Source organism: Pseudopipra pipra, chromosome 21 (assembly GCF_036250125.1).
Source record: "Pseudopipra pipra isolate bDixPip1 chromosome 21, bDixPip1.hap1, whole genome shotgun sequence".
NCBI lineage: Eukaryota > Metazoa > Chordata > Aves > Passeriformes > Pipridae > Pseudopipra > Pseudopipra pipra.
In genome coordinates this window covers 6,471,398-6,491,937 of record NC_087569.1, presented here as the reverse complement: position 1 = coordinate 6,491,937, position 20,540 = coordinate 6,471,398, and the positions used below count along the sequence as shown (strand labels likewise).

Below are 20,540 nucleotides of genomic sequence, written 5' to 3'. Positions count from 1 at the left end.
CCTCAGCCTCTTCTTACAGGACTTGTGCTCCAGACCCTTCCTCAGCTACATTGCCCTTCTCTGCACATGCTCCAGCACCTCAATGTCCTTCCTGAATCGAGGGACCAGAGCAGGACACAGCACAGCGTAACTATTTCCATTTCATTTCCTCTGCCTGTCCCTGGAGGCTCCCTAGGACAAGGAATCAGAATTTTTTAAATGTATTTTACTCCACGTTTCCCTTTCACCACAAATTCTCACACACTGAACTGTTCCCTAGCAGCCCAGCACTGTGTATGTAACGAGATCATCCCACTTGGAGTTACGTGTACCAGTTTGGAGAAATCCACTGCATGAGTCGCGTTTCCTGTGTGGCAAATAAGCTTTAACACAAATTCCCTCATTTGGCTTGAAAAGCCTGGGGACAAGCTGGCACAAGGAACTGCTCAAGAGAGGGTTTTGAGGAGGGAGACACATTCCTGCTGGGCAGGGAAAGACGAGTGATCCATGGACAGTGGGAGACAATGCACAGCCAAAGCCGCTTACGTTTCTATTTGTGGAGAGCACCATCCTGGTGGGGTGTGAGTGCCCGGCTGCTGGGTGACCCGTGACAACACATTAAACCCAATTCTGTGCCTACAGCGAGCTGAGCCTCGTGTTCTCACAGATGAGGGGCAAGCTCTGGGGTCAAGGGGGGGCAAGAAGGGGGCACCAAGGTGGGGAGTGGCTACTTGCTGGGGCATTAGGGGCCATAGTATGGCCATGGGGGCAGTGCTGGGAAGAGGGAGGCATCACTCCCTGGGGTGCAGCATCCTCCTGCCCGCCGGGGGTCGCGGGGTGGGGTTCAGCCCCTTGGGGGGGCGCGGGGGCTAGGTGAGGCAGGCTATGCTCCCATTGCGGGGATGTTACAGGCCCCGTGGGGGATGTCCCACGAGGAATGTCCCCGGGATGTCTTCGGAGGGTCCCCCCTGCCACAAGCCCCTCACGGGTGGGGTCCGGTCCCCCCCTGTCCCGGGGCGCCGCACAGCGCCCCCTACCGCCGGGGCGGGGTGTGACGAGTCAGGCCCTGTCCAATCAGAGGCGGCGCCGCGCTGTCACGGCCGTTTCCCTCCGCCAATCGGAAGCAGCGAAGGGCGGGACCCACAACTTCCTCCCCTCTTCCGCCCTCCGTCCTGCCCAGGCCCCTCCTCCGCGCTCTGATAGGCCTCGCCTGCTGTCTCTCAAGTGGCCCGAAAGCTGATTGGGCAGCGCGCGGCCGCGCGTCCTGCCCACATCCGGGTCTCCGAGGCGCGGCGGCGGGGCCGCCATTGTGGTGAGGGGAGCGCGGGGGCCGCGGCCGCCGGTGAGGGCGGGCGGGGGGCGGCGGGGCCGGGGCGGGCCCGGGGCGGGCGGGGGAATGGCCGGGGGGCGGCCCCGCGGCGTTTCCGCACCTCGCCCTGAGCCCCTCTCCACCCTCCCCGCAGGTGCGTCGCCATGGCCGCCGTGTTCCCGTACCGCGGCGGCTGCGCCCCGGTGCCCAACCCGATGGCTCCGCTGCCCGACTACATGTCCGAGGAGAAGCTGCAGGAGAAAGGTGGGTACGGCCCCGGCGCCCTAGAGCCTCCCCGGCGCGGGGGGGGCCAGGCCCTGAGCCGCCGCCGCTCTGTGTCCCCGCAGCCCGCAAGTGGCAGCAGCTGCAGGCCAAGCGCTATGCGGAGAAGAGAAAATTCGGGTTCGTGGATGCGCAGAAGGAGGACATGCCCCCCGAGCACGTCCGAAAGATCATCCGCGACCACGGCGACATGACCAACAGGAAGTTCCGGCACGACAAGCGCGTCTACCTGGGGTAAGGGACCCCCCCCATACCCCGGGATGTGGCATCTGGGGAACCGAGGGCATCCTCCTCTGATCCTTCTCTGACGCCTTGTAAGAGCTCGTTGTTGATGGTTTAAAGAGAGAGACCCTTCTCCAGAGGGCTCTTCCGTGTTAGTTGTAGCTCATCCGTTGCCCCGAGGATTCGGTGCAGAAGAGGATCAGCAAAGAGAGTTGTTTTGAATTTATGAGAAAAAAATCTCTTAATTACCCATTACTCTGGATAATAACACATCGTTGAATGACCTGTTACCCTTTGGAGAAGGGGCTCTCCCTGTCAGTTGTAGCTCAGTGAGGATGCCCTGAGGTATCAGTGGAGGAAGCTGTGGCTTTGAACTTGTGAGGAAAAAGTTACCCAGGATAATACATCCTGGAAAGGAAAACCCCTTCTCCAAAGGCCGCTCTTTGTCACTTGTAGCTCATCTGTTGCCCTGAGGTATCGGTGCAGAAGAGGATCAGTAAAAAGAGTTGTTGGTTTGAATTTATGAGAAAAAACTTTGCCCTGGGCAATACAGTGTCTTAGAAGACATTGAGGGAGAGTTTGAAGTAGCTGACATACTTTTTTTCAGGATTAAAAAGCCTCCTGAGTGCATCTTTGCTGTTTGGGTACAGGGAGCTGTCTTGTGCACATCATGATCTGTTGCACTAACTCACCATTACCCATAAAACCTCCAGAAACTCCCTTAAAAAACTTAATCTTTGTTCATAACATTCTTGGAAGCCAAATCAGTAGAAAGCCTTTTGGTAGTGCAGTGCATGAAGCACAAGGATAGAGTGGGAAGTTCGTGGATTTGTCACTGGGAGCCTTTGTGAACAGCTTGGATGAGCAGCACGCAGGAGGGAAGGGTATGAAGGTTTGTGGCAGGATGGCTGTTCTCAAGACCAATTCCAATCCTGGTTTTCCTCAATTTCTGACTGTAGAGCCCTGAAGTACATGCCTCATGCTGTGCTGAAGCTCCTGGAGAACATGCCGATGCCCTGGGAGCAAATCCGAGACGTTCCGGTCCTCTACCACATCACCGGTGCCATCTCCTTTGTGAACGAGATCCCCTGGGTCATCGAGCCTGTGTACATTGCTCAGTGGGGGTAGGTGCCTTCTTCCCTCATTCAGGGGGGACAAACTCTTGTGCTTCCACCCTAAAGGCCTCGTTTAACCATCTCTGGCTTCCTGCAGGTCGATGTGGATCATGATGAGGCGGGAGAAGAGGGACAGGCGTCACTTCAAGAGGATGAGATTCCCCCCGTTTGATGATGAAGAGCCCCCTCTGGATTATGCTGATAACATCCTGGATGTGGAGCCCCTGGAAGCGATCCAGCTCGAGCTGGATCCCGAGGAGGATGCCCCTGTGCTGGACTGGTTCTACGACCACCAGCCGCTGAAGGACAACAGGAAGTACGTGGCTCTGGTAGTGAAGTTCAGTGGGAGAGGGGAAAACCAAACACACCACGTGAATTACCTGTGCACAGCAGTGTGTTACCTTTGGTTGTGTTGTGCTGAGCTACCTGTGATGTTGGTGGGGAGAAAAAAAAACTTCCCTCAAGGATGAGAGGGAGAACCTGATTGATGTAAAGCTGTTATCTCTTGTCTTCAGGTTGCTCAGGGGCTGCCCCATCCCTGGAAATGTTCAAGGGCAGGTTGGGTGGGGCTTGGAGCAACTTAGTCTAGTGGAAGGTGTCCCTGCCCATGGCAGAGGATTGGAACAAGATGAGCTTTAAGGTCCCTTCCAATCCAAACCATTCTATGATTCATCATCCAACAAGGGCAAATGAGGCCCCTCTGCCCCAGAGGGCTGCTGCCCACTTAAGTGCTAAAACTGGTGTTTCTTACCATGCCATAAAGATGACAACCTGGATTATCTAGTTGGAATTGGAAATTGATATATGTTGAAGATGCATGGATGTTCTGTGTCAGCTTGGACATGGAGGAGGAGAGTAACTGGAGCAGTTGGCATTTTCTGGGCAGGAGTCCGTAGTGGTTTCTTAACAGTCCTGCAGCCTTTCATTCAGGCTAGAGGGGCCCATGTGCTACCTGTCCTTTATATTTTGCACGAGTGGGGGTTATTTCTGGTCCCAGTTCTCCTCCACACACAGGATGTCCATGCTTTGTCCTTCACAGGTATGTCAACGGTTCGACGTACCAGCGCTGGCAGTTCACCCTGCCCATGATGTCCACCCTGTACCGCTTGGCCAACCAGCTGCTTACTGACCTTGTGGATGACAACTACTTCTACTTGTTTGACCTGAAAGCGTTCTTCACCTCCAAGGCACTGAACATGGCTATTCCTGGAGGTCCCAAGTTTGAGCCCCTTGTTAGAGACATCAATCTTCAGTAAGTGTTGGGTTTAGGAGAGAGAGAGAAGTGGTTATCTAGGAAAGGGTATTTTCAGGCACATACTGCCTCTCTGTCTCCCTCAGTGCTTGTATAACAGTATATTTTTGTCTCGTTTAAGGGATGAAGACTGGAATGAATTTAATGACATCAACAAAATTATCATCAGGCAGCCAATCAGGACAGAGTACAAAATTGCTTTCCCGTACCTGTACAATAACCTGCCGCACCATGTCCACCTCACCTGGTAAGTGCAGCAGCCCCCAGAACCAGGAGAGAAGGGGAAGGCTGTCAGGATGCTCTAATGTGTGTTTTGTGTTGTAGGTATCATACTCCAAACGTCGTTTTCATTAAAACAGAAGATCCTGATCTCCCGGCTTTTTACTTCGATCCGCTGATCAACCCCATTTCACACAGACATTCTGTCAAGGTGAGTCACTGGCCAGGAGAGTCTGTAGTGAACCCTACACTGGGGAGGTGATGGGGCTTTAGTATCTCGTTTGTAACCTTGCTTCTGGTAGGACCACACACGCGTAGATATTTCAGAAGGTCAAGCCCTTTGACAAACAACCCCACAATTGTCATTTGAGGCTTTTTCTATTTCTGGAGTTGCACAAAGATGTTTCCTATGGCCCCTGTAGGATAAAGCCCAATGCCTAATTAACAGTATTATTTTAGAGTCTTCTGACAGCTCATTTATCTGTTTGGTTGCCCTGGTGTAACCTTCATGGAGCTGACATCTCCCCGGAGTTACCTCTGTAGCACCTATCTCAGGGTCTAGTAGCCAGAGTTTGCCTTGTTGAGTGCTTTTTCCTTCTCTGATACTCAACACTGCCACTTCCATGAGAGCAAAGAATTGTTTTCTGCTTGGTTAACTCAGAAAACTGAGCTGAAGCAACCAGGAAACACGTTTGGTGCTTCTGAATTTCAGAGCCAGGAACCGCTGCCTGACGACGATGAAGAGTTTGAACTGCCAGAGTTTGTGGAACCTTTCCTGAAGGATACCCCACTCTACACAGATAACACAGCCAATGGCATTGCCCTGCTGTGGGCCCCACGACCCTTCAACTTGAGGTCTGGGAGGACCCGGAGAGCTCTTGATATCCCACTGGTCAAGAATTGGTGAGTTCTTTCCTGGGCAAGGGACTGTTCTAGCGATTATGACTTTTTGTCAAAGTGGTTCTTTGTTACTGGAAATGAAATAAATACATCCTGCTGTGACTGGTTTCTAGAGATTTTAGGAGAGTTTCTGGAGACTCATTCTGTAGGGAATGTGAGTTACCTGAAACATTGGAGTGTGGTTTATCCATAGGTACCGTGAGCACTGCCCGGCAGGCCAGCCAGTAAAAGTGCGAGTCTCCTACCAGAAGCTCCTGAAATACTATGTTCTGAATGCTCTCAAGCACAGACCTCCCAAGGCCCAGAAGAAGAGGTGAGTGGGGTCTGTTCAGTGGGGGATTGCTGATCTGTATGGGGGTTTCAGCTGAGTGTAGTCTCTGCTCTCTCCAGGTACCTGTTCCGCTCCTTCAAGGCTACCAAGTTTTTCCAGTCGACGAAGCTGGACTGGGTGGAAGTGGGCCTGCAGGTGTGTCGCCAGGGCTACAACATGCTGAACTTGCTGATCCACAGAAAGAACCTGAACTACCTTCACTTGGATTACAACTTCAACCTGAAGCCCGTGAAGACCCTCACCACTAAGGTATCAGTCCATGTGCTGTTGTACTCAAGAGCAGAGTTTACTGAGTAGCTGGTGTGGTAAGACAGGCCACAGTGCTTCAACTTGTTCAGTTGTTGTACAGGCTGATCAAGTTGGAGTGGTTTCTTCTATGACATTGTTACATAAATTCTGGATATTTTGTCTTATCCAGGAAAGAAAAAAATCCCGTTTTGGTAACGCTTTCCATCTGTGCCGAGAGGTCCTGCGGCTGACTAAGCTGGTGGTGGACAGCCACGTCCAGTACAGACTGGGAAACGTGGATGCATTTCAGGTAGGCTCTTTTTTTTTATATTTAAGGTGATGAGGGGAAGTTGAGAGGAGGATTGGAATATCTTATATGGCAAGTGGCATATATGGGATGAACAAGGTGACTGAACGTTGCAGTGTTATGGAGAAGAGGGGAAAAAACATGCAGCGTGGTGTGAAATTCTGCTTTTATACTAGTTTATAAGAATTGATCATTGCATGAGTCAGCATTAGGAACTTTGTATGGCCTAATACACTGCTCCTGGCTGCTGGAGCAGTGGATGAGGTGTTTTTTGCTATCCCTGACTGTGCTCTATGTTTCAGTTGGCAGATGGTCTGCAGTACATCTTTGCCCACGTGGGTCAGCTCACGGGCATGTACCGGTACAAGTACAAACTGATGAGGCAGATTCGTATGTGCAAGGACCTCAAACATCTCATCTACTACAGGTTTAACACAGTAAGTTCCACCTTCCCACGTAATGGTGGCCCCACGTAAACTGATCAGCAAGGGGGGATTCTGGAGTGTCAGTAATGACCTGCCCTTACAGTGTCTCTCTTCTTCCAGGGGCCTGTGGGCAAAGGTCCTGGCTGTGGCTTCTGGGCTCCAGGCTGGAGAGTGTGGCTGTTTTTCATGAGGGGCATCACCCCGCTGCTGGAACGCTGGCTGGGGAATCTGCTGGCCAGGCAGTTTGAAGGTCAGCATCCTGTAAATCCTGGATGTGGGAGGAGTGTGTGGTAAAGATTAATAGTGTTTACTTGCCAGCTTGTTTTCTATTCCCACTGTCTTTATCCATGCTCCATGTCCCAAGAGCTATTGGCTGGTTTAGAGCTCTTAAAAGATCAGTTCCCCCAGAATAGATTCCAAATGGGAGTGGGATTCCCTGCTCCATAGCACTGTGGGGTCCATAGCCTCCTAATCATCTACTCCAAACTCGTCAGTGATGTTGTGGCAGTGTAATTTCTTGAGCCATCCTGCACTTCCATGCACTCCTGTGTTAGGAAGAAGGAGGATCACTGCCCAGTGGTGTCAGAATTCCTGAAGGACTTTGGTTTTTCCAGGCCGTCACTCGAAGGGCGTTGCAAAGACTGTCACGAAGCAGCGTGTGGAGTCTCACTTTGACCTGGAGCTGAGGGCAGCCGTGATGCATGACATTCTGGACATGATGCCAGAAGGAATCAAACAGAACAAAGCCAGAACCATCCTGCAGCACCTGAGCGAGGCTTGGCGGTGCTGGAAGGCCAATATTCCCTGGAAGGTAAGTCTCTCGTTTGGCCTTTTGATTCAATTTAACGTGTCCCAGGTGGAACTGCTCTTGGAGAGGTTCCCACTCCTGCTCCCCTCAACTTACTGTCCCTGCCCAGGTGCCAGGTCTGCCAACTCCAATTGAGAACATGATCCTGAGGTATGTGAAGGCAAAGGCTGACTGGTGGACAAACACAGCTCACTACAACAGGGAGCGGATCCGCCGCGGTGCCACCGTGGACAAAACCGTCTGCAAGAAGAACCTGGGCCGGCTGACCAGGCTCTACCTAAAAGCTGAGCAGGAACGGCAGCATAATTACCTGAAGGTACTTCTGTCCTCCCTGAGGTTGCCCAGATTGGTACTGTTTCCATGGGGAAGCTTTCACTGACTGACACTGGTGGTGTGGTTCTGCAGGACGGGCCGTACATCACTGCGGAAGAGGCTGTTGCTGTGTACACAACCACAGTGCACTGGCTGGAGAGCAGGAGGTTCTCCCCCATTCCCTTCCCCCCACTGTCCTACAAGCATGACACCAAGTTGCTGATATTAGCCCTGGAGAGGCTGAAGGAGGCTTACAGGTAAGCAGTGGGAAGTGATTGTGATCTGCAGGGGCACTGGGAGAGGGTCCTGAAGCTGTTCTGTTATCTGTTCTCCTGAGATTGAGTATGGTAAAATTTATCCTGATGGACTAGTAAAAGCTGTAGGTTGTGGTACTACCAACTTGACTGGGGGTTCCTTGTGGACTCTCACTTGGACAAAACCAATGCCATGCTTCTCAGCTTGGGGATGTAGATTGTGAAGAGTTACAGATCTTGTCTGGATCTGCTTGGTTGAACATCAGTTCAATGCAGTGGCCATTAGTCTGTTCATGCGTAGGTGCTGAGCTGTTCTTTCTTGCTTTCAGTGTGAAATCACGCCTGAATCAGTCACAGAGAGAGGAACTGGGATTGATTGAACAGGCTTATGATAATCCCCACGAAGCTCTGTCCAGAATCAAGCGACACCTTTTGACTCAGAGAGCCTTCAAGGAGGTGAGTGTCTGGTGAAAGCCTGACCATGCTAAAGGTTATGCTGCATGCAGGAGCTGAATGTTCTCTTGTCAACTGTAAGCCTCAGTTTTTTCTCTTCTTTTTTATTTTTAGGTGGGAATTGAGTTCATGGATCTCTACAGCCATTTAGTCCCTGTGTATGATGTTGAGCCCTTGGAGAAGATCACAGATGCTTATCTGGATCAGTACTTGTGGTATGAGGCTGATAAGCGAAGACTCTTCCCTCCGTGGATCAAACCTGCTGACACTGAACCTCCCCCACTGTTGGTGTACAAGTGGTGCCAAGGTTAGTGGGGTCTTGGATTCCATGGAAAAATTATTTTTCCTATTGCAGGCTTTGTGTCTTATGAGTCCCCTTGGGAGCTGAGGCTTTATATTTGCAACTTGCAGTCAACAGTCATTACAATCACAGACTGTATTTTGTAGGTTATATATACATATATACTGGGGAAGGAGCATTCATGGTTGATTACATATTTTTGTTCCCATTTCTGGATAGACTGCAAAGTCCAGAGTCTGAAAAATCAGGCACTTACAGGACCTGACCATGCCCAGGGGATGCTTCTGCACTCTGATGTGACAGATAACACAACAAGCTTGTTTGTCTCCTCAGGCATTAATAATCTGCAAGATGTTTGGGAAACAAGTGAAGGTGAATGCAACGTGATGCTGGAATCTCGATTTGAGAAGATGTATGAGAAGATTGACCTGACGCTGCTCAACAGGCTGTTGCGTCTTATTGTTGATCACAACATTGCTGACTACATGACAGCCAAGAACAACGTGGTCATCAACTACAAGGTGATGGTTGCTGTCAGGAAAGGGGTCTGTGGTAAAAGGGACCCATGGGTCGAGGATGTTTTGAACCCATGGGGGAGGAGGGAACAAAAGACCTGCCAGAGAAAGAAGTGATGAGGGAGTAAGAAGAGCCTTCTGCATCCTGCTAAAGAGCAGCTGCTCGGGTGAAAGGTCTCTGATGTGTTGTGCCAGGTTCTCACAATTCCCCTTCATTTCCTCAGGACATGAATCACACAAACTCCTACGGGATTATTCGTGGGCTGCAGTTTGCTTCCTTCATTGTCCAGTATTATGGGCTTGTGATGGACCTGCTGGTGCTGGGTCTGCACCGGGCCAGTGAAATGGCTGGGCCTCCCCAGATGCCAAATGACTTCCTCAGCTTCCAGGACATTGCCACGGAGGTGGCCCATCCCATCCGCCTCTTCTGCAGATACATTGACCGGATTCACATCTTCTTCAGGTGAGATCTCTGGGGCTCTGCTTTCCTCAGGTGAACTTCTGCTCTGGTATCTGCCAGCAGATGCTGTGAAAGGGGGAACTGGTGTTCTCCTACTCCAGGCTTTTGTTCCCTTTGCTAAGGAAGATCAGGAATATTTGAATTGACACTTCCCAGAACAACTGTATGTCCACATGGCTTCTCTTGCTTTCTCAGTTCGCTTTTCTACAGCTTCAGTGGACCAGTAGAAACAACAATGTCAAGAGTTCAACTGTTAGAGATTTGGTAAATTAGAGACTGGTGAAATAAGTCTTTTCTGGATTCCCAACAAGGGGACATAAAATTTAATGTCTGTTCATGGAAAGTTAATCCTGCCAGTCTTGGGTTGCTCTATGCTAACGAAACTGAAGCTTCCTTCAGTGGGAGGATACAGAAATGTGATAGTTACCTCAAAAACGTTGTGATAAAGAGCTGCCCATTAGCAAGTCCTTATCTGTCTGGCCAGACTGGTGTTCTGAGAAGTTAATGTAATTCCAGATCCTTTTCTCTGTGTTTCCAGATTTACAGCTGATGAGGCAAGAGACCTGATTCAGCGGTACCTGACAGAGCATCCAGATCCCAACAACGAGAACATCGTAGGCTACAACAACAAGAAGTGCTGGCCCCGGGACGCTCGGATGCGCCTCATGAAACATGATGTGAACCTGTAAGTGTTACAGCCAGGAAAAAAAAGTGGGAGGGTGGGAAAATTAGTTGTGATAAATAACTGTTGGAGGCTGATGGGTGCTCAGGATGAAGGAAGTGAGGGCTCTGTGCTGGAATTGTGACAGTGAGCGGTGGGCGTGAGAGACTGTAGTGTTAGGAAAGCTGTGAGATGTGCACATCTTGTTTTCCAGGGGCCGTGCTGTATTCTGGGACATCAAGAACCGTTTGCCTCGGTCGGTGACCACGGTGCAGTGGGAGAACAGCTTCGTGTCCGTGTACAGCAAGGACAACCCCAACCTGCTGTTCAACATGTGTGGCTTTGAGTGCCGCATCCTGCCCAAGTGCCGCACCAGCTACGAGGAGTTCACTCACAAGGACGGGGTCTGGAACCTGCAGAACGAGGTGGGATGAGGGTTTGATGGGGTGGGAGAGCTTGGGATTCCCTTACAGTCTCAGGAGGGAACTGATGGGCTTGTGCTCTTCAGGTCACCAAGGAGCGCACAGCTCAGTGCTTCCTGCGTGTGGACGACGAGTCTATGCAGAGGTTTCACAACAGAGTGAGGCAGATCCTCATGGCATCTGGCTCCACAACCTTCACTAAGGTAAGATGGGAGAAAGATGTGACAAGAGCTTCCTGCAGATGCCTGGGGGACAAGCTGAAAATTTAACCTTTCCTTTCCCTTCTAGATTGTCAATAAATGGAACACAGCTCTGATTGGCTTGATGACATATTTCCGGGAAGCCGTTGTAAATACTCAGGAGTTGCTTGATTTGCTGGTGAAGTGTGAGAATAAAATCCAGACTCGAATCAAAATCGGCCTGAATTCCAAAATGCCCAGCCGCTTTCCTCCAGTGGTGTTTTACACCCCTAAAGAGCTGGGAGGGCTGGGCATGCTCTCCATGGGCCACGTTCTCATCCCGCAGTCTGACCTGAGGTGAGCTGTGCTGCTCTAATGCCTGCATGGGTTGGGTGTTCTCTTAGATGCTCTTTCCCATAAAAATATCAGAGTGCTAAACCACAGCATGTTACAGAGATATGTTGCCTTTACAGTAACTCATGGCAGTGACCTGTGAAGCCCTATCCCCCTTACCTCACTCTTGTGCCTCTTTTGCTCCAGGTGGTCCAAGCAGACAGATGTTGGCATCACTCACTTCCGCTCGGGAATGAGTCACGAGGAGGACCAGCTCATCCCAAATTTGTATCGTTACATCCAGCCATGGGAAAGTGAATTCATTGACTCTCAGAGGGTGTGGGCAGAGTATGCCCTTAAGCGCCAGGAGGCCATAGCCCAGAACAGGTGTGTTGCCATGTGTGTCTGTGTGTGAGGACAGGCAGCTGTGTGAAGTCTTGTGCTGTCTGGGGATTTTGGAGACCTTGCAGGTCTTGTGGTACCAGCCACAGTCTGCCTGCAAAGCTGCTGCCTTGCCTCTAGAGGAGGTGTGGACTCTGCAAGCAGCAAGTGCACCAGTGGCACAGCTTAAGAGAAATGGTATGGCCATTGGTATCAGGGAAAGCTGATATCAGACCCATTTGCAGTTAGTTTTGTGCACTTACAAAGGCTTTCTCTTTTGCCTGTTTGATATCATTGTGCTCACAGTGATGGTTGCAGGCACTTTGCTGAGTGTTTGGCATTTTAGAATGTCCCCTGCCAGAGCCCCAAGCTCTGTGCTATTTCTGTAATATCATCAAGTGATATTGTTATTAATAATTAATGCATTGCTGTAAAATTGAGAGTAACAAAGTGTGGGGACTTTTTTCTTCAGGCGTCTGACGCTGGAGGATCTGGAGGACTCATGGGACAGGGGAATTCCTCGTATCAACACCCTGTTCCAGAAGGACCGGCACACCCTGGCTTATGATAAAGGATGGAGAGTCAGGACTGACTTCAAACAGTATCAGGTACTGACTGGGGATTTCTCTTCACCTGAGTGTGGAGTTCAAAGATACCTCTTCCAGACAAAGTCCTTTCACTTTGCACTATTGCACATGCACTTGTCTGTCTGCTGCAGGAAGAACTTAAAGCCATGTTGGGACTGGTAGAGGCTGTTGAGAACCAAATGCTCCAGAATTCGTAGCTATCCACTTTTGAAGCATTTGGATTGATTGCAGTGTTTGGGGAACATCACACTTAGCACAACTGGATAGTAAGAAATCGGTTCTGGAGAGAGAAAATAGTGGTCCCAAACCAAACATTCAAAAATATTAAATTTTAATAACATTGGAAAAAATGCATTATTTAAAGCCTCTAATGATAGAAGGCCAGTTCCTGAAAGATGAAATCATCACCTTAGATTCTACCCAGTCTGAATTGCATAGTTGTACTGACAGAACTCACGTTGTAGATGAGCTGTGTCCTCCAGAACTGAGGGCATGAGGGTTTTTCACATGTTCGCGGACATCATCGTCACCATCATCTTGGTTGCCACGCTAAGTGCAGCCAGTGAAATGATGTGAACACCAGGCTGCTCACTGGTGCACTGTCATCTCCAGGTGCTGAAGCAGAACCCGTTCTGGTGGACACACCAGCGCCACGATGGCAAACTGTGGAATCTGAACAACTACCGCACAGACATGATCCAGGCTCTTGGTGGGGTGGAAGGAATCCTGGAGCACACCCTCTTCAAGGGCACTTACTTCCCCACATGGGAGGGTCTCTTCTGGTAAGAGAAAACTTCGATGTGGCCTTGTCTTGCAGTCTGGAGCTGCAAGACCGTGCTGATTCTGTTGAGTTATTGCTATTTTTCAGTCATCATGTGAGCACATTGTGTAGTTCAGTTGTGAGTGCACCTGAGATGAGGCTAGAGTTGAATTTCATGCAAATCCATGGAAATTTCTTTGCATGAAACAATCTTCTGTGCTCCCTGTGTGTTCCCTGTCTTTATTATATGTGGCACGTGTCAGTCATCAGAGATGAAGGACAGCTAGTGCAACTAATGGCCATCCTTTCTAGGGAGAAAGCCAGTGGCTTTGAGGAGTCCATGAAGTGGAAGAAGCTGACAAATGCCCAGAGATCGGGTTTGAACCAGATTCCAAACAGAAGATTCACCCTGTGGTGGTCTCCTACCATTAACAGAGCCAACGTAAGTACCTCCAGTTTGTACGTGTAGGAGCTTCCCTTGAAATGAGAGCGTTTAATTGTTCTAATTAATCTTCAGAACATCTCTTACAGATGAACTAAACCTCCTTAAGAGGAGCTGCTCCATTTTTTAAACTTCACCAGTTGTGCTGTTGCGTGTTCTCACACCTGCTTTTCCTTTGCAGGTGTATGTTGGGTTTCAGGTGCAGCTGGATTTGACAGGCATCTTTATGCACGGCAAGATCCCCACCCTGAAGATTTCCCTCATTCAGATTTTCCGAGCTCACTTGTGGCAGAAGATCCACGAGAGCATCGTAATGGATTTGTGTCAGGTGAGCAGTGTGGGCTTGGTTTGTTTCTGTGCTGTGCACAGGCACTTCTTTTCTAGCAGGGCGAGTGCTTCTTCAACAATTTGACAGAGGAGGGAAGGAAATGGGATTTTCCTGGCTGCCTGTTTTAGTTCCATGTTGAGGACAGATTCTTTAGCTGGGTTGCTTGAACACAACTCATCTTTGCCTTTTCCCCAGGTGTTTGACCAAGAGCTCGATGCTCTGGAGATTGAGACAGTGCAGAAGGAGACAATCCATCCCAGGAAGTCATACAAGATGAATTCCTCGTGTGCAGACATCCTTCTCTTTGCTTCCTATAAGTGGAATGTGTCGCGTCCATCATTGCTCGCAGATTCCAAGTGAGTGTTTCCCTTTCCCTCTCCTTGATCTTGCTGGAAAGCAGAGCTGCTGAGCCTGTCATCCAGAGCCCCAAAGCCCATATCCCTTGGGTATTTAGGGTTGGTTTTCTTTAGGGGACACTGGAGGAAACAATCCTGCCTGGCAAAGTGCAGGGCTCATTTGGGTAGGTGGTTGCAGCACCTCCTGTCACTGCCCTCTGCAAAACACCAAGGCTGTCTTTGCTCCTGTTCTCTCCTCTGGGTGACCTTTTCCCTGAGCCCATTGCTCAGGAGCTCTGAAGGTTCTTTTGGACACCCCACAAAGCTGAGCTGTCCCAGGGCCAGAATCTGGAGTGAATTCTCACTAAATCCTCACCACACCAGGAGAGATGACCCTCATGACTACACAACATTGGACTAACTACTGCTTTGTTTAAACCTGCAGCTGAACCCCCTTGGTTCTGTTACCAGTCTCTGCATTTGCCTCATGAGGAGAGCAGCGGAGTCCCTTTCCAGGATGGAATGGGAATAGTAGCTGGCTGCAGTGTCCCTACTTGGTGGCAGTTACTCTGTGTCAAAGACACGCAGCAACTGCAGAAAAGTTTTGTGCAAGATTAACTTGTTCTGGCTTGCTTTCTCCCTAGGGATGTGATGGACAGCACCACCACTCAGAAGTACTGGATAGACATCCAGCTGCGTTGGGGAGACTACGATTCCCATGACATCGAGCGCTACGCGAGAGCCAAGTTCCTGGACTACACCACAGACAACATGAGTATCTACCCATCTCCCACTGGGGTGCTCATCGCCATCGACCTGGCCTACAACTTGCACAGGTGAGATCTGCACCTTCTCTGTTCTAGTTTGTAGTTTTGTCATTGCTGGTTCATGATTGTTGTTAGTGCATCTCCAAACCGGGTTGTATTCCAGGCAGGAGCTGGAGCTGTGCAGTGAGTTGGATAGGGCATTTCAGGTTGCCCAGTGTCTGCTCATTCAATACTAATGGTTCTGTTCCCTCAGTTCATTAATAATTTATTTTCTTAGATTTCTGGCAGACTGTTCTTGGAGCTGAAGGACAGGCCTTTTTTCAAGGCCCCTACAAGTGGCTACAGCTTTTTCACTGGAAAATGAGGGAGGAAGTCCCAGCAAGCAGCCCCTGCTGCAGTGTGCTTGTTAGAGAAGGTGCAGCTTCTCTGGGACTGCAGCATGTCTATGCTGTGGCTTCCCACTAAGGAGATGTAGGGAAAAGCCATAGGTGAACAGCTCCCAGGGACATGACAGAAGTCACACAGCAGTACAAGTTGTTGTATGTTCAGCAGGTGCAAAGGTTGCTGTGTGGAAGAACTTGTGTGTGGCTGTTGTCTCTTCATCTCACATCTAATGGCAACAACTTGACCTTCTGTTTGTTTTCTTCTTCAGTGCTTACGGGAACTGGTTCCCTGGGAGCAAACCTCTGATCCAGCAGGCCATGGCCAAAATTATGAAAGCAAACCCTGCTCTGTATGTGTTGAGGGAACGGATCCGCAAGGGGCTGCAGCTCTACTCCTCAGAGCCCACGGAGCCCTACCTTTCCTCCCAGAACTACGGAGAGCTCTTCTCCAACCAGATCATCTGGTTTGTGGATGACACCAATGTGTACAGAGTCACCATTCACAAGGTGAGGCCAGAAGTGTGTCTCAGGGAAAGGGCAGGGACTGTGATGTTTTTGGGGGGAGGGGGCGGGCGGAGGTTTCCATGCATGATGGAAAACTGGGAGTCAGCACATGTTCCCAGGTTTTTGCAGTGTGCACAGAGCAGCTCTTAAAAGTCCTGTACAGTTCCTGCTCAAAGCACACAGCGAGTCAGCTGTTATGTAAAGGTGTGGGCTACATTTATCTCCCTGTATTTCTCACTTCTGCTTATTTTCTCAGACTTTTGAAGGGAATCTGACCACAAAACCCATCAATGGAGCCATTTTCATCTTCAATCCCAGAACTGGACAGCTCTTCCTGAAGATCATTCACACATCTGTGTGGGCAGGACAGAAGCGTCTGGGACAGGTAGGGCCTGGCTGTGCTTTGGTGTGAGCTGGGGATGGGCTCTGACTGCTTGGGACTAACTCAAGCAGAAAACCATGAAGATCTTCATCTTCCTGCCTCTTAATGAGTTTGGGTCTCCAATTTCCAGTATGTGACAAGTGCTCAGGCAGGCATGAGCATGGGATGTAAAAGTGAAAGAACAAAGGCATTGCAAGGATTTGGAGGCTCTGAGGTGTAGAGACCCCACATCATCAAACAGGACTTGAGGAACAGTGCAGTGCTCCTCGTTACACAAATCATGTTGCACTTGACCGTACATCCAGTGCAGTGAGGAGACTCTCAGGTGGCAAATCCAGGGAGGTGGAGTAGCCAGCTGTTTTTTCTGATCCAGTCAGGAGTAACTGAGCTCCAGGAATGGAAACTGCCCTCTGTGATCAGTAAGGAGGAAATGCTGGGCCTTGTCACTGGTCTGGAACAAGCCATAAATTCCAGTTGTATTTTTAGAATTTGGTTTGCATCTTTCTGATTCCCAGAGACATGGAGACTATGCTGTTAGCAGGGAGATATTTCTCTAACCCTGCTGTCTTTCTGTAGTTGGCCAAGTGGAAGACTGCTGAAGAAGTGGCTGCCTTGATCCGATCCCTTCCTGTGGAGGAGCAGCCGAAGCAGATCATAGTGACTCGGAAGGGCATGTTGGACCCACTCGAGGTAACAATACAGATCCTGCTCTGTGAGGATGTATAAAACCTTTGGGAGGTGACAGGACACTTCTGCGTTCCTGTGATGTTCTGCAGTAGTTGTGAGCTAATTCCTCTTGATAAACTCCAGGTGCACTTGCTGGATTTCCCCAATATTGTCATCAAAGGCTCGGAGTTGCAGCTGCCCTTCCAGGCCTGTCTGAAAGTGGAAAAGTTTGGTGATCTCATCCTGAAGGCTACTGAACCCCAGATGGTTCTCTTCAATCTCTACGATGACTGGCTGAAAACCATCTCTTCCTACACGGTGAGCACAGATGTCTCTTCTGTAATTTTGCTTTGCTGCTGGTAAATGAGGCAGGAACCAAGGCTTCAATCATCCCTCATGATTTGTTGTTTGGGAGCACTTAGCTCTGAATCTGCCGGGATTTTCCTTCAGATCAATTTCGCTGGCACTTCCCATGCAATGTCTGCGTGTCCAAACAGAGGAGAGCTGTACTTAGGGCCTTGTATATTTGGTTTCCTTCTGTTTAAGTGCATCTTTTTTTCATCTCCAAGGCATTCTCCCGTCTGATCCTGATTCTCCGGGCACTACACGTGAATAATGATCGAGCCAAAGTTATTCTGAAACCAGATAAGACGACCATCACTGAGCCTCACCACATCTGGCCAACCCTCACAGATGAGGAGTGGATCAAGGTGGAGGTGCAGCTGAAGGATCTCATCCTTGCTGACTATGGCAAGAAGAACAAGTAAGCCACTGTACAGCTGCAATAATCCTATCAGCCTTTCCTTCCTGCTCTTAAAACTGGGGCACCAGTACTCCTTGTGAGAAGGACCTGTGGTAATGAATCATCAGCTTTGTAGGGAAATTGGTTTTTATTAATTGCTTTCTAGTAAGGTATGCAAAAATATTTGCACCAAATGTTTTCTGATCGAAGCATCATGTGTTTTGGCCCCTTCTCTTGTTTAGAAAGTTGTGGTTTCATTTTTCAAAGCACCCTGAGTGGATGTTTTGAGCTTGTGCCTTGATGAGAAGGGTCCAGAATGCATTTTCAAGTGCCTGACTTGAGTGGATTTTCTCTTCCAGTGTGAACGTCGCATCCCTGACACAGTCAGAGATCCGAGACATTATCCTGGGCATGGAGATCTCGGCCCCATCTCAGCAGAGACAGCAGATCGCAGAAATTGAGAAGCAAACCAAGGAGCAGTCCCAGCTGACAGCCACACAGACCCGCACCGTGAACAAACACGGGGATGAAATCATCACCTCCACCACCAGCAACTACGAAACACAGACCTTCTCCTCCAAGACCGAGTGGCGGGTCAGGTAGGAAGGCAGGCAGGGCTTGGGGTCGTGGGAAGGGTCGGAGTGCTCAGGGAAGGTCAGTGCTCAGGAAGGATCTGTGCACCCTCTGATCATCACCTCCTCTTTGCAGAGCTATTTCTGCTGCCAACCTCCACCTGCGGACAAACCACATCTATGTCTCGTCAGACGACATAAAGGAGACGGGTTATACCTACATCCTTCCCAAGAACGTGTTGAAGAAGTTCATCTGCATCTCAGACCTGCGGGCCCAGGTGAGTGCTCAGCGAATCTCTTACAGTTGTGCTTCACACTGCTGGGCACACACTGGTCCTGGGCAGTCAGGAACTGGTGGTGAAGGGCTGGGAACCTGCTGCTGTCCATGTGAAGCCTTCTGTGCTGGAGACAGGCACTGGCAGTACATCTGAGCAGCCAAGTTCTAGCCAGGTCCTGATGGCTCCTTGTGGCCCAAGACTGTGATGTTGTCTAGTGAGAACCTGCCAGCCAGGAGATGTTCTCCTAGAGAAATAAGGAGTTCCCACTCTCACATGATTACATGGAGATCTCTACTGGGCCTCTAAGGCATGTGTCTGTTCCTAGATTGCAGGTTACCTGTATGGAGTGAGCCCTCCAGATAACCCCCAGGTGAAGGAGATCCGGTGCATTGTGATGGTGCCCCAGTGGGGAACACACCAGACTGTGCATCTCCCAGGGCAGCTGCCACAGCACGAGTATCTGAAGGTGAGTTGAGCTCCCAGGGTGGGTGGAAGGTCAATAACAGGGACCTGACGTGGTGGGGCAGCTTCTCTTGGTCCCTTGCAGATGTGGGACTGAAAGGGCTTGGCCTGAAGCCAGCCTGAGTGGGGTCAGGTGAGGGGAAGCCTGCGGTCTCTGTGCTTTTTGCCAGGCTTGAAGTGGTCCTGTTTTGGACATCTTTGATTTCTCTCTAAACCACTGCCTTTTTGTCAGGAAATGGAACCTCTGGGGTGGATTCACACCCAACCAAACGAGTCCCCTCAGCTCTCACCGCAGGATGTCACCACCCACGCCAAGGTCATGGCTGACAACCCCTCCTGGGATGGGGAGAAGACCATCATCATCACCTGCAGGTGAGGGACAGGGAGCTTTTCTGGTGCCCCTCTGAGGGGGGCTGTGGGTGCAGTGCTTGGGAACACGCTGAGGTCTCAAAATAAAATTTGGCAGAAAGGGAGTGTTGGCTCATCCCTGGTTTCCCTCCTCTGCCCCCAGATGAGTCTGACTTGCCCCATCCCTCCTCCCTTTCAGTTTCACACCCGGCTCCTGCACACTGACAGCCTACAAACTGACCCCGAGTGGATACGAGTGGGGTCGCCAGAACACGGACAAAGGGAACAACCCCAAGGGGTACCTGCCCTCCCACTACGAGAGGGTGCAGATGCTGCTGTCCGACCGCTTCCTCGGCTTCTTCATGGTCCCAGCACAGGGCTCCTGGAACTACAACTTCATGGGTGAGCTGTCCCGGGAAGGGGATGGGAAAAGAGGCAGCGTGAGTAGCCTGCGGAGGAAGAAATAGCTGCTCCTCAGGGAAACATTCCTTACCCACTCCAAAGCTTGACCTTCCCTGCAGCAGCTGGCAGGGATACCAGCACTGTGGTCTGACTTTTCCTTGGTGCCAGCACAGAGATGTCAGTTCTCAATGATTTTTTTGGTGGCAAGAGAACAAACTGATAGAGGGGAGAAATAGATACTGTGTCTGTCTGGATTGTAGTGTCTGGTTTGTCACCAATGAATAATTAATCCCTGTCAGGCAGAAAAGATAATGGAAAATGCAAGAGAGAAGCAGTTCCCAGTAGGGAAGTGAGGGGAGGTCCTGGCATGATGAACACCACAGCCAGCTGGAGAAGGGGTCAGGAAATGAAAGTGACAGACAGAACATTCAAGTAGAGAAATGGACTGTAGATCTCTTGGGGGGGGGTCCAAGAGGTGATAATTTTGTGGATTTAGAACTCTCCCTTCTAGCATGGCCGTGCTTAAAAACAGAGCCTGTGAGGGTAGGGAGCTTCAGGAGGATGGTGGAGGCAGGAGGGGCTCTCAGGTGGGTGACAGTCTCTCTCTTCCAGGTGTTCGCCACGACCCCAACATGAAGTACGAGCTGCAGCTCGCCAACCCCAAGGAGTTTTACCACGAGGTCCATCGCCCCTCTCACTTCCTCAACTTCGCGCTGCTGCAGGAGGGGGAAGTTTACTCGGCCGACCGCGAGGATCTCTACGCCTAATCCTGCCCGCGCCCCCACTCTTAGTACTGTTGATATTCAACAGCGTGTTTGTGTGTCCCCCGCGCACCCCACTCGCCCCCCGTAGCCCCCCCATCCTCCGCGCACCGTCCCGGGTTGTTGTACCCCACCTCCCCCGTGGCTCAATAAATTTTGTACGATCGGGAGGC

The 20,540-nt window shown here is 50.4% G+C and overlaps 1 protein-coding gene across 2 annotated transcripts; it reads left to right on the top strand.

Moving 5' to 3' along the window:
• Positions 1-1,235: 1,235 nt before the first annotated feature.
• Positions 1,236-20,537, top strand: PRPF8 (pre-mRNA processing factor 8). 2 transcript variants are annotated; one of them, XM_064677361.1, is made up of 43 exons: positions 1,236-1,291; positions 1,443-1,552; positions 1,636-1,804; positions 2,752-2,916; positions 3,005-3,223; positions 3,947-4,159; positions 4,281-4,406; positions 4,484-4,589; positions 5,091-5,281; positions 5,472-5,591; positions 5,669-5,858; positions 6,028-6,147; positions 6,447-6,581; positions 6,690-6,819; positions 7,184-7,380; positions 7,487-7,693; positions 7,783-7,946; positions 8,273-8,399; positions 8,511-8,703; positions 9,031-9,218; positions 9,437-9,675; positions 10,211-10,357; positions 10,548-10,758; positions 10,842-10,958; positions 11,044-11,291; positions 11,475-11,654; positions 12,121-12,256; positions 12,848-13,017; positions 13,308-13,437; positions 13,619-13,765; positions 13,961-14,121; positions 14,745-14,936; positions 15,520-15,757; positions 16,011-16,139; positions 16,713-16,826; positions 16,947-17,120; positions 17,372-17,565; positions 17,904-18,143; positions 18,253-18,394; positions 18,720-18,860; positions 19,089-19,228; positions 19,404-19,606; positions 20,219-20,537. In XM_064677361.1, exons 2-43 carry the CDS (start codon positions 1,453-1,455, stop codon positions 20,371-20,373), a joined length of 7,008 nt encoding a protein of 2,335 aa, XP_064533431.1. In that variant the 5' UTR covers positions 1,236-1,291; positions 1,443-1,452; the 3' UTR covers positions 20,374-20,537. The 2 variants fall into 2 exon arrangements, with proteins under 2 accessions (XP_064533431.1, XP_064533432.1); XM_064677362.1 differs by having other exon boundaries at positions 1,276-1,321.
• Positions 20,538-20,540: the final 3 nt, after the last annotated feature.